A 12,826-nucleotide genomic window follows, 5' to 3' on the forward strand; every position below is an offset into this window, starting at 1 on the left:
TCTTCTCCAAGCTGGCCAACAGGGTGGTGGGGCTTTGAGAGCCACACAATATTTGTGAAAGAGCCACGTATGGCTCCTGAACCACAGTTTGGCCACCCCTGATCTAGATGTACTTATGTGATTATCCTCTGAATTTTGTGTAGCTTGGGGCATTGCATTTTAACTTACAGATTTGCATCCTTCTTGGAAAATGTGTTGTCTCTGTAATTAATTCCAGCCCAGTAAACATCAATGGATGTTTCATTCCTGTTCTCTCTCTTTAAAACACAACAGAGTAGCTTCTGTTTCTGTTTTTCTGTGTTAAAAATAAAGTTGTGTGCACCCTCCCCCATTTTAAATGGATATGATTTCTAAGCAATTTCCTATTGCTGTTGGTTTAAAAGTTAAACAAATTATCATCAAATAGCTCTTTGTACAGAGTTCTCTGAAGAAAATGTCCATTGTTGATTTTGCAAAGGTAGAGTTTCTGCTAGTAAAAACACCTGGAAAACACCTGGAAAAGTCAGTCATGCTACCGAGTAATGATATAGTTCAGTTGTTACATCAGTAAGCACCCTATAAATCAAAATAGCTAATATTTAAATGTAACCAGATGGTGGCATTTTGGTTAACAAAGTTTTTAAAAAAATCAGTTTGAAAAATAATTAGTAGCTTGTAGATGCAAAGCACCTGTCTAGACCTGAAAAGAGGAAGAGAAGTCTTACCTGCTGTTTATTGTGTATAATATATTGATTTAGGAGTAAGCCGGTTGGTTCATCTAGCTGGCTGTCGGAAAATTACAAAGGCTGTGTGTTGCTCTAGGGAACAATTCTGGCCATACACTGGAAATGTTCAGAGCTGAAATTCAGCATTACATCAGCACTTATAATATATTGTATTTGTTCTACAGTAAAACAGTGTTTGCATTAAACCAAGCATAAAAGCTTTCCATTGCACAAGGAAGCAATTATAGGACAATTCCTTATAGTATATTAGCATGTGTAGGACATTTTGCCCTGCTGCAAGACTTGAGAAATCTAACTGAGGAAAGACACGCACTTCCAGTGCTACCGCTTGGCTGCCAAACTGCACTTAACTAACGAATTTTGAATGACTCAGCACCAAGGTTCTGTGCAGATGTCATGCCAGTTTCCAGGAAACCATGCATTCAGATCTACTTAAGCTGAAGATCTACTTGGAAAGTAGATTCTGGCACCCGAAATGTATCCAGGTGTTCTTGAGAGAAAAAAAAAGATTCCCCCCTCCCATTCTAGATATATTTGGGAACTACCTGGTAGATCCGAAAATAATAGAGAGGTAGGAATGATCGTTTTGTTGTGGTTCTACTGCAGCCCCTTAAATAAAGTTTAAAGGGACTACAGAAGATGGCTCTAGGGTCAGCTGTGTGCCAGTGGGGAGCAGCCTGCCAGCTCGGCTTGGGGCTCACTTCTCATGCAGCCTGGTTTAAACTAGGCTGGAAAATAAGCCAGCCCCAGGATCTGCTTCGCACTGGCTTCTTCTGCAGACTGGTTTAAACTGGTCCTTAGGAGAAGTGAGCCCAGCCAGGATTGGCTGTGCTCACAGGGGGCAAAGTGTTCCCTGCTGGCTCAGCTTTACACTGGCTTAAACTAGTTCAAAGTCCAGTTTTAAGCCCAGTTTAAACCAGGATCAAGCTGGCATGGGGAAAAATGTTACTTTAAGAACATAAGAGAAGCCATGTTGGGTCAGGGCAATGGCCCACCCAGTCCAACACTTTGGCTGATTTCGCACTGACCTTTTACTGGCGCGACCACCCTCCTCACGCCGGCGGATCTGCAGGGATTTCGCACCAGAAGCGCCGGCGCAGCCAAAAGAGCCGGCAACTTCCGTCCCGAAGCCAGCTCAAACGGAAACCGCCAAGAAGCAGGAAAACGTTTGAGCTGGCTTCGCGACGGAAGTAGCCGGCTCTTTTGGCTGCGCCGGCGCTTCTGGTGCGAAATCCCTGCAGATCCGCCGGCGTGAGGAGGGTGGTTGCGCCAGTAAAAGGTCAGTGCGAAAACGCCCTCTGTGTCACACAGTGGCCAAAAAAACTAGGTGCCATCAGGAGGTCCATCTGTGGGGCCAGGACACTAGGAGCCCTCCACTGTGCCCCCCCAAGCACCAAGAATTAGTGCATCACTTGCCCCAGACAGAGAGTTCCAATGATAAGCTGTGGCTAATAGACACTGATGGACCTCTGCTCCATATGCTTATCCAATGCTTGTAGCTGCCACCACCTCCTGTGGGAATTCACTGAGTGAATATATATTTTCCCCCTTGGGTCTATTGAACCTGAAAAAACTCAGAATTTCTAAAAAATCCCAGATACAAAAACTATCTGTATTGGGGGATCCAGGATTTTTTTTTTGAAACCCTGAAATTTTTTTTGTGCCCAATAGCCCCAAACCAAAAAATACCCATTCAAAAATATTGCACACCCCTAGATTGCACTGTAAGAATACACAATCATCTACCCCTTTGTTCTTTGGGATGAAGTCACCTCCCTCTTCATAACCCTGGTTTAGCATTATATGTGTTGATGATAAACACAGGAGTGGATCCAACTACCCTCTAAGTGGCTCTTCCTCCAACTTAAGTGGTTCTGCTAGAAGAGCCCCTTAAGCTAGAGGATGATTTCAAACTTAACTGGAAATGAAAGGTGGGATATAGATATTTTAACAACCAGATGAATGAACTTTGTTCAGTGAAGGGGTAGAAATATTATTTAAAATAATAAGGCGCTAAAATATTTTCAAACGGCCTTCTGTTATCTCAGTGAATATTGTTTTAGTGTCTTTAATGAACATCTGAGGTTGCTTGTCATTTTTTCTGAGAGTTTTGTTAGAATATCCACAAGTGGGGACCTTCAAGACTCATGGTGGGGAGGGTCCCTTCTCCCTCCCCTGTCCTGCCATCCTGTCAGTTTCTGGGCAACCTGCTCACTGGAAACGGTTATGCTCTGGGCTTTTTTTGTAGCAGGAACTCCTTTGCATATTAGGCCACACCCCCTGATGTAGCCAATCCTCCAAGAGCTTACAGGGCTCTTAGTACAGGGCCTACTGTAAGCTCCAGGAGGATTGGCTGCATCAGGGGGTGTGGCCTAATATGCAAAGGAATTCCTGCTACCAAAAAAGCCCTACTTATGCTGGTGCTCCCCCCCCCCAGCTCACCCACCCAGTTATCAGCTCCCAGTGAGGGGGACAGCATGGATACCTACTTCCTTCTAAAACTTACAATGTATTCTTCTATTTTGGCAGGATTTTAACCTCCCCACACAAATTTGTTTAATTTTGTTCAGAATTTTCTGCAAAGCTGGGGGAGCGGGTTGTTGAAAAACCTGCCTTCGCTCTCCGTAGTTCCATTCAATGCATTTGAGTATCCACAGATTAGGCCATGTTGAGAATGAGATACATTGGTTTCCATGATAACTTTGATAAACCGTTCCATAGATGTTGGTGTTGAGCTAGAGTTCTTAGGCCGAGCAAGAACAATCCTTTGCAGCTGCTGAAAACTTTTGTAATAATAGTTTGTTTGCCAGCTTGGTAATCTTCACCTGAACAGTTCACTATTACAGTTGACCAATCAGTCCAGTATGGCACTTATCACCTGAGAAATAATGTTATTTGGAAAATGCAATAAAATTCAAAATATCGGGATCTTCACTGCATTTGATGGAAATCAGAATACTGCTTGAATTTTCAGACATCTACGTTGTATTATATTTATATTAGTGAAGCCCCCTTCAGTAGTCTCCTCCCCACCCCACCCGTATGCTCTGATAGTTCAGAAGGAGAACTTAACTAGTGGGATGCCATCACGAGTTTCAGAGTTTTATCAGTTTCGTCTTTTGAAATGTTTTGCTTGGAACTTTGATCATATATTGTTTTATCTGTTGTACGTCACCCTGAGCCTGGCCTTGGCTGGGATGGGCAATCAAGCAAATAAGAACAACAGAGAGCCAAACTGGATGGGAAGACATCTTTGTAGCTTTTGTGAGGACGCTACCATCATTTTAAAGTGTTGGCCTTTGACAACACACAGGGAGGGGAACAAGAGTGCTATGCTTTGGGCCAGGGGCGGAATTCTAGTAGGAGCTCCTTTGCATATTAGGTCACACACCCCGGATGTAGCCAATCCTCCAAGAGCTTGCAAAAAAAAGCCTTGTAAGCTCTTGGAGGATTGGCTGCATCAGGGTTAGGGTGGCCTAATATGCAAAAGAGCTCCTGCTAGAATTCCACCCCTGCTTTGGGCCCAATCAAGACCAGGCCCTCACAGCACTTTTAATTACTTTAAAATGGCAGTGGCATGTGCATTGTGGCCATGAGGACACCCATTACATCCACTTGGGCCGTGAGCTGGAGTGTTCAGAAGTGGTGGAGGAGGAGAGGAGAAGGACTGAATGTTGGCTGTTTATTGGCTCTCAGGTGCCTGGTTTAGTACTAAAAAGAGGTGCTGCAGATTATATTGAATTTCCTTTAGTGCCTAATACAGTAAGACTGGACCAATTTAATTAAATTTTACTCCAGATTTTATCAAAAATTACTGTTCTTCAGTCTGTAGCCCTTAATGTATTAATATTGCAGTACTTCTAGATCTGAAATTAGTTTGTATATTTGGGTCTCCTTTCTTCCCTGTGCCCTCAGGGGAGGCATTGGATTAAATGTACCCCTCCACAACAGTTTAAACTCAAAAGCATTGGCTTAAATCCCCCTCCCAACCCCCCCCCCCCCAAAGAAATGCACAATTGTGAGTTATCTCTTTATTCCAAATCCTTAGTCAGGTACTGTGCAACTGGAATTGGGACCTGCATTGTACTACTAATTCTTGTAGAGGTTTGGAGATTTTGAACTTAATACTATTTTTTTTGCTGCTACATGGAATTATGAACCAAACAAAAAAACTTTAATGGATCATAGTCTCTTCCAGTCTAAGGTGACTCCTGCTGGTCAGTCTCTTGGGGAGGGATGATGGCTCAGTGGTAGAGCATCTGCTTGGTAAGCAGAAGGTCCCAGGTTCAATCCCTGGCATCTCCAGGCAAGTAGGTGTGAAAAATCTCAGCTTGAGACCCTGGAGAGCCGCTGCCAGACTGAGTAGACAATACTGACTTTGATAGACCTGATAGACCGAGGATCTGATTCAGTAGAAGGCAGCTTCATATGTTCATATGTTTTTGTCTGAAGCCTCTGGGGGGAAAATAAAGACTTCTCCATGATGGAAATCCAAGACAGAAATATGCCTCTCCCAGCAAGGAGGCAGGATGCTTCCGTCATACTTTGCTCTCCCCATATTGTTCATTTAATGAGAAACAATTGAATTGATGTGTTCTGAACTTATCGCCTGTCCCTCAAGAGGAAAGGAACCAGATGTATGTTCTTAAATGCTTTTGTATCACCTCAGTTGCTAAGATTCACTTCTTTGTTAATTATGTTGGAAAAAAACACAAGTTTATTCTAGTTTCTCTCAGTCACAACATGATGGGACAGGCACATATTACAGTTGTAACTGGGCACTTAAAACGACATGTATTGAATGAGTACCATATGAGTTTTGGGAACATGTGCATCATGCAGGAACAATGATTAGAAATCCACGGTTGGCTGCAATTCCCCGCTGAACGCACACACACAATAGCAAATTCAATGCACTTCCCACAGAATGGCCCAATTCACATTCAAGAACATACCGTGAATGAGTCCCAGACTCACTTTCCGTCTTCTGTTGTGTGCTGTGACTTCCTTCCTGTGCTGAGGCGAAGCATAGGTGCTGATCATATCAAGGCTGACAAAATGTGTTTTATGTTTACCCTCCAAACCGGAATTGCAAGCCATGATGGCCCTGTGGATACCCTTTGCTGGAGGAAAGACTGAAGAAGGGCAACCGTGTCTGTTCTTCTGGACTTCCCAGTGGCTTTCAGTTCCATCAGTGACCGTTTTCTTCTGAGTCCAGTGGCACCTTTAAGCAGTGTTCCCCCTAAGCTGAGTTGGCGTGAGCTAGCTCACAGATTTTTAGCCTCCGGCTCACACATTTTTGTCTTAGCGCAGGAAGAATTACCCCAGAGCACAATGATTTATGCAGCAGCTCACAACTGTAATGCCAGCTCACAACTTTAATACCACTAGCTCTCAAAGTAGGATTTTTGCTCACAAGACTGCCGCTTAGAGGGAACATTGCCTTTAAGACAAAGTTTTATTCAAGGTACAAGTTTCGTGTGCATGCACACTTCTTCCGATACAGAGAGACAGATGCAATATGCATGCACATGAACGCTTATCCCTTGAAGAAAACTGCATTGGTCTTAAAAGGTGCTGCTAGACTCAAACTTTGTTCTACTGCTTCAGAACAACGCTGCTGCTCACCTGAATCTAGTATCCTTCCAGACTGTCTGGGAAGGTTCAGTGTGAGAGGCCTTGTACCCTCTCCTGCTGCTTGGCTGGTTGTTTCCAGAAGGTGGAACCAAAACACCACTATCTGATGTGGTGTTTCAGTGTGGTGTTTGCATAAACTTATCAGTTTGGTTTCCCCCCCCCCATCTCCTTGCCTTCTCTTGTTTTATAATAAATAATAATAAACTTTTATTTATATCCCGCCCTCCCCGCCGAGGCAGGCTCAGGGCGGCTCATAAGACACGGTGTGACCATGATTACAATAAATACAATTCATATAATAAAATGCAGTTAATAAAATACGGTTAAAAGACAGTTACATAAATGATTTAAAAAACCACAATAGATTAAAGGTACTACAGTACAGAATGTATATATATCAAGATGGCCAGATGTCACTTTCAGAGTTCCACCTTATAGGCTTATTGAAAGAGGAGAGTTTTACAAGCCCTGCGGAGCTGGTTAAAGTCCCGCAGGGCTCGCACTTCCTCCGGTAGCTGATTCCACCAGTGGGGAGCCATTATTGAGAAGGCCTGCTCCCTCGTTGTTTTCAGTTTGGCCTCGCTCGGTCCAGGGATTTTTAGGAGATTTTGGGAACTAGATTTCAGTGCTCTCTGGGGAACATATGGAGAGAGGCGGTCCCTAAGGTAGGCAGGTCCTCGGCCATATAGGGCTTTAAAGGTGATAACCAGCACCTTGTAGCGAACTCGGAACACAATTGGGAGCCAGTGCAGCTCCCTCAGCCTAGGCTACACGTGTTCCCACCGAGGTGGTCCCACTAACAGCCTGGCCGCCGCATTCTGCACTAGCTGCAATTTCCGAGTTCGGCACAGTTTACTAGTTAGAACCATTGTGTGTTGTAAAACTGGAGGAGTGAGAACTCACCGTTTAAAGTTTTTAGAATGCCAGAGGTTTTGGGAACAACATGCAGGCTATTGCATGGTAGAAAAATAAAAATATTGCTTTTGTTCATTCTTTGAGTATACACTAGATAAGGAACTGGTCCCTGACCCCAAACTGGCAATCAGCATTTCACAGGTTGTGTAAGAGAGGGCCACGAGAACTAAGCAATGTTATAACCTGTGATCTGCCTAAGTTCCCAGAATCAGCATTGCTGTCAGATGACCACTTAGCCTCTGTATAAAAACCTGCAGAGCCCACCCCCCCCCCCAAGGGAGCCTATTCCACTGAGGAACCACTCTGTCAGAAAGTTCTTCCTAATGTTTAGCCAAAAATGCTTTTGATTTAATTTCAACCCATTGTTCCCCCCCCAGCCTTCTGGGGCAACAGAAAACAACTCTGCACCATCCTCTATATGACAGCCCTTCAAGTACTTGAAGATAATGATTATATCACCTCTCAGTTGTCTCCTCTCCAGGCTAAACATACCCAGCTCTTTCAACCTTTCCTCATATGACTTGCTTTGGGCAAGTTTCTGGAGTTACTGTCAGTCCTCAATCTGTATTCGTTGAATGGTTCAGGTTTGAATTTCCTGGGAGGAGCCTTTACATATATTTCTGCCCATTGGGCAAATGTAATTGATTATATAGCTGTCTCTATGGAACTTGTTAGAAAAATCTATTCTTTTGAAGTGTTAGACTCGGTATATAGTGATCATCATCCTCTGGGAATTTTTTTTTTGCTCCTCCATCATGAACCCCAAAACAAATTTATTGTTAATATACTATCCATGCGTGAAGGAACTTCTGGAAAAAAGTAATATTTTTGTTTGCAGATAAGGATGCTTACATCTCTAATAGAGTTGTTTTGTTTGCGCTAGCTGCAAATAAGGATTAGATCAACTGGTACGGAACATTACTTATAAACTGTCGGGTATGTTGTAATTTCATTTTGATGTTTCCGGGTTCGGTATCATTTTTGTAATATCGTAATAATTTGTTTTAATATTGTAATAATGTTAAGAGCGATGGTCAATGCATTAGAATAAAGTCAACTGCTACTGCTGCTACTTCTGCAGTCAGAAATGTGACAGGTCTTCTTCCCTAACTGGTGCAGGGCCATTCATGTGAGAAATGCAATGGAATGTTTGTGTGTAAGAGTTCAGCAGTTGATCAGTGTAATCAATGCAATACAAGCAGCAGATGTTCTGTGGTCTGTGCTCCTTTTGTATTTACCCACATTCCTTCTCTTGCAGCACCTTTCCCATCTCCTCCACAAAACTGCAAAGTTCTCCAGGCTGCCTTTCCCACAGCATAACATTATGTAGCATGTTATTTGAAGGTGTTCAAATATAGAAGTTCTCTCTAAGTTCAGAAGGCCCTGACCTAGATGTCCCAGGCCAGCCTGACCTTGTCAGATCTTGGAAGCTAAGTAGGGTTATCCCTGTTTAATACTTGGATGCGGGGCTTTTTTTGTAGCAGGAACTCCTTTGCATAATAGGCCCCACCCCCCTGAAATAGCCAATCCTCCAAGAGCTTACAGGGCTCCTAGTACAGGGCCCACTCTAAGCTCTGGGAGGATTGGCTACATCAAGCAAAGGAGGCAAAGGAGTTCTTGCTAAAAAAAAAGCCCTGCTTGGATGTAAGGATGGGCACAGACCCAAACCCGTGCCAAAGTCCAGGTGAGATTTTGCCTGGTTCTGAGTTCGTGAGCCAAGATTCAGGGAAGGCGCCTTCCCCCAAACACTCACCGAGCTTTTCTGCTCAGTTCAGCTCACGTGTTCAGCATCCCACTTCTGGGTAGTGCTGGGCCCCTGTGCCATTCATAAATGACATGAGCATGTTGCCAGTGTGCTCACCTCACTTTCAGGTAACACAGGTATGCTGGTGAAAGGGCCCAACACCCCCTAAACTGGTTCAGTTTGTACAGTGTTTTTGTTCGGGGGTTCGGTTTAGGACTGCCCGGTTCATGACCCCCAGAATGAACCAGGCTTCCCCTGCCTGTGCCCATGCCCATTTAGATGGGAGACTGCCAAGGAGCTCTAAGGTCCCTGTGCAGAGGGAGGCAATGGAAAACCATCTCTGAATGTCTCTTGCCTTCAAGTTTGTATGAGGTCACCAAAACATAAGACTTCCTTACCACTGCTTTGGATGTTCCCAAGTGTACATTCAGCAAAGAAAAAGTTCATCTTTACATGTTGTATAAACATACTGCCTTGCAGAACAAAATAGGAGTCAAGTGGCACCTTTAAGACCAACTTGGTTTTATTCAGAACGTAAGTTTTCGTGTGCTCTCTAAGCACGCTTCATCAGACGAGGAATCCGGTACAGTGAGCAAAATCACACATAGCTGGTAGTTAGTGCCTCAGAATGCAAACTGGTACAAATACTGCCTTGCATTATTTTAAGGGCTTCTAAGATTAGGCCAGAAAAAATGTGCTCACATGATTTTATAATGTATCATGCTTGTGACTTAAATAATTATTTACAATTATGCAATGGTTAGTGGCTTACAAATGCTAACTGTTTGAACCCTAAGCATTACCAAATAGCAAACCCAAATAGCTCATTCCCTCCAAATCTTGTTGGTTTGGTGTGCAGCAGAACAGTCCAATGGCACCTTAGTCCAGTAGATACCAGTCCAGTCAAGCCCAAGAGCATCTTAGAGACCAAAAATATTTTTGGGGTTATAAATGTTTGAGAGTCAAAGCTCTGGTGGAGGGAGCGTTGACTCCTGAAAGCTCATACCCTCCCAAAATCGTGTTGGTTTCTAAGATGCTACTGGACTTGAATATAATAATAAATTATTATCAGGGCTTTTTTTTTGAGCAGGAACGCACAGGAACGGAGCTCCTGCTGGCTTGGTGTCTGGGGTGTGTGGCCTGATATGTAAATGAGTTCCTACTGGATTTTTCTTACAGAAAAGCTCTGTGTGAAACAAGGGTGATGTCGGGGTGTGGCCTAACATGCAAATGAGTTCCTACCCAAAAAGCCCTGATAATTATTATTATGGCATTGTGTGTCATATAGCCAGGAGATGCAGAAATTGTCTGGCAGCCTTAAGTTCTGTTGTTTAAAGCTTATTTTGAGGGGACTGAGAGAGCTCTGAGACCTGTGACTGACCCAAGGTCTGGCTTCAAGTGGAGGAGGGTGGAATTGAACCGAGTTGTCCAGATTAGAGTCTGCCACTCTTAACCACTACACTAAACTGGATATTGAACCCAAGACACATAGATGGTTCTGAAACCATCGTTGTTGGTTCTAAGATATGTTGTTCCCTACTAGGCTTTATTAAAAGTCAGTACTGTAATTTAGTGCTCTTTTCTGTTGTCCTGAAGTGTCAGTAGTGGATTAAGCAGGGCTTTTTTTGTAGCAGGAACTCCTTTGCATATTAGGTCACACACCCCTGATGTAGCCAGTCCTCCTGGAGCTTACACTAGGCCCTGTACGAAGAGCCCTGGAAGCTTCATGAGGATTGGCTACATCAGGGGTGTGTGGCCTAAGATGCAATGGAGGTCCTGCTCCAAACCTCCCCCCCCCCCGGGGAGTAAGTCTTCTTTAGAAAGTAATGACATGAGGGGAAACATTTCCTGCTAAAATATCTTGTTTTCTCTCTGACTTACAGGGCAATTATACCGGCCTTATTTTCTACCATGAAGGATGGCCATTGTGCATCCATGAGAAAATTGTAGTCCAGCTGGCCCCTCTCCACAAAGTCCGTTTAAAACCTGGAGATTTCTACTTCCAAATCGTGCCGGTGGGGAAGCAGTCAGCCAGCCTCTTGTTAAAATGCCTCTCCAGACATGGGCCAGGAATGGAAGAAGTCATTGTACCTGAAACCATGTATGGCTATATTTTCACAGCAGAGTTTTTGGAAAATGTGAATTGCAAACGGGATGGCTGTCCCTTGCAGAGCTGCCTGCTGACCACGGGTCCAGCCACCTACAGGACTCCTTGGAAGAATATTGTGAATCCTATCTTTATTCCGACAGCTGAAACCATCCTGCAAAACTATTCTGGGAATTCTCTGCTTGAGAGGTTAATCCTCAACGATCCTGATGCTAAAGCCATGGCTCAGACCCTAGAAAGCAGCAGCTCCCGTGAGAGTTCCACATCGAATGACACGGGCTCTACCATGATAGAGGTACCTCTGGCACACAGTTGTGGTCACCAGAGCAATGATGATTCTGTCACGTGTCACGGTCCTGAAAACCAGGCTGGAGTGGAAAGCTCAGACACCTCAGCCGAGGATGGCAAAGGTGATGAGTCAAATCCAAGAGCACTTTCTGAAGGATGCCCACCTACGGACTCCATTTCAGGCCAAGCCACCAGGGAACCTGGAGAGACTTCTGAATTGACTGCAGGTTTTTTGAAAGATGATGCACCAACTCCTCCGCTTGTGAAAAGGAATGGTGCTAGAAGTATAACTTTTGGTACCGACTTGAGCAGCCCGCGTCAAAGAGGGCGGGATTCTGTGTACTTTGAAACAAAACGTTTGTTTAGAAAGTCGTACATAGAAGCGTTGCAAAACCCAATGAACCTGGGCTCCAGCTCTGAGGAATCGATTGCAGAGGAAGAACTTTCAAGGCATGTAATGGATTCAGGGGAGGCAAGGAGTGATTCCAGAAGCAAAATATGTGGAAACTGTGTCAAGCAAGAGAACTTCTCTAGCGGAGTCCTGGCAAGAGGGGAGGAACCGAAAGAAGACATTATTAGATTCGGGGATCATTCCCAAGCTTCAGAAAAATCCTTTGTACCTCACAAAACTTCTTCCATGGCAGGTTGTAGGTTAGACTCAAGAAGATCTCGGTCTTTAGACAGGACACTTGAGAGTTCCCGAAGTAAAGATCACAAGCCCAGGGCTGCCTCAGATGGAATGTTTGGTGCAAATCCCAAAAAGCTCTTAAACGGACATTCTGTAAAGCTGGAGAAACTGGATTCGCACTTCCATGAATTCACTTCCTCAGAAAACCAAAAATCCAGCCAAGAGGGTGAAGGTAAAATAAGTGTATAATGGATATCTCATTATATGTTATCAGTTAATTCTATTCCAACAGTTCAGAACCACAGTTAGTTCAAGAATGCTGTGGAGATACTTGCTGATTTGATTGTTTCTTTTCTTTTTCATTGTTATTCTTCTGCATCTCAAGATGTTTTGGAAGCAAATGATGGTTTTGAGGGAAGTAAATAGATTTATGGCACCTCTAAGCAGAAGGTGTTGAAATGAATGGGCCCCCAACTGAGCATCAGTCTCAGGGCCATGTTGCACATATGTTTATAGTCATATAGAGCAGAGGTCCATCAGTGGCTATTAGCCACAGCTTATTGCTGGAACTCTCTGTCTGGGGCAGTGATGCTCTGTATTCTTGGTGCTTGGGGGGCACAGTGAGAGGTCTTCTAATGTCCTGGCCCCACTGGTGGACCTCCTGATGGCACCTGGGTTTTTTGGCTACTGTGTGACACAGAGTGTTGGACTGGATGGGCCATTGGCCTGATCCAACATGGCTTCTCTTATGTTCTTATGTGACACAGAGTGTTGGACTGGAT

General features: G+C 44.1%; 1 protein-coding gene across 1 annotated transcript in view; it reads left to right on the plus strand.

Moving 5' to 3' along the window:
• PLEKHG4B (pleckstrin homology and RhoGEF domain containing G4B) overlaps positions 1-12,826 on the plus strand; it is a 137,212-nt gene that overhangs the window by 45,840 nt on the left and 78,546 nt on the right. The window contains exon 3 of the mRNA XM_060247742.1: positions 10,905-12,276. Coding sequence (XP_060103725.1) covers positions 10,905-12,276 — 1,372 coding nt within the window. The remainder of the gene's footprint in view (positions 1-10,904; positions 12,277-12,826) is intronic.

The sequence above is a fragment of the Heteronotia binoei genome, chromosome 10 (genome assembly GCF_032191835.1).
Source record: "Heteronotia binoei isolate CCM8104 ecotype False Entrance Well chromosome 10, APGP_CSIRO_Hbin_v1, whole genome shotgun sequence".
In the NCBI taxonomy this organism is placed as follows: domain Eukaryota; kingdom Metazoa; phylum Chordata; class Lepidosauria; order Squamata; family Gekkonidae; genus Heteronotia; species Heteronotia binoei.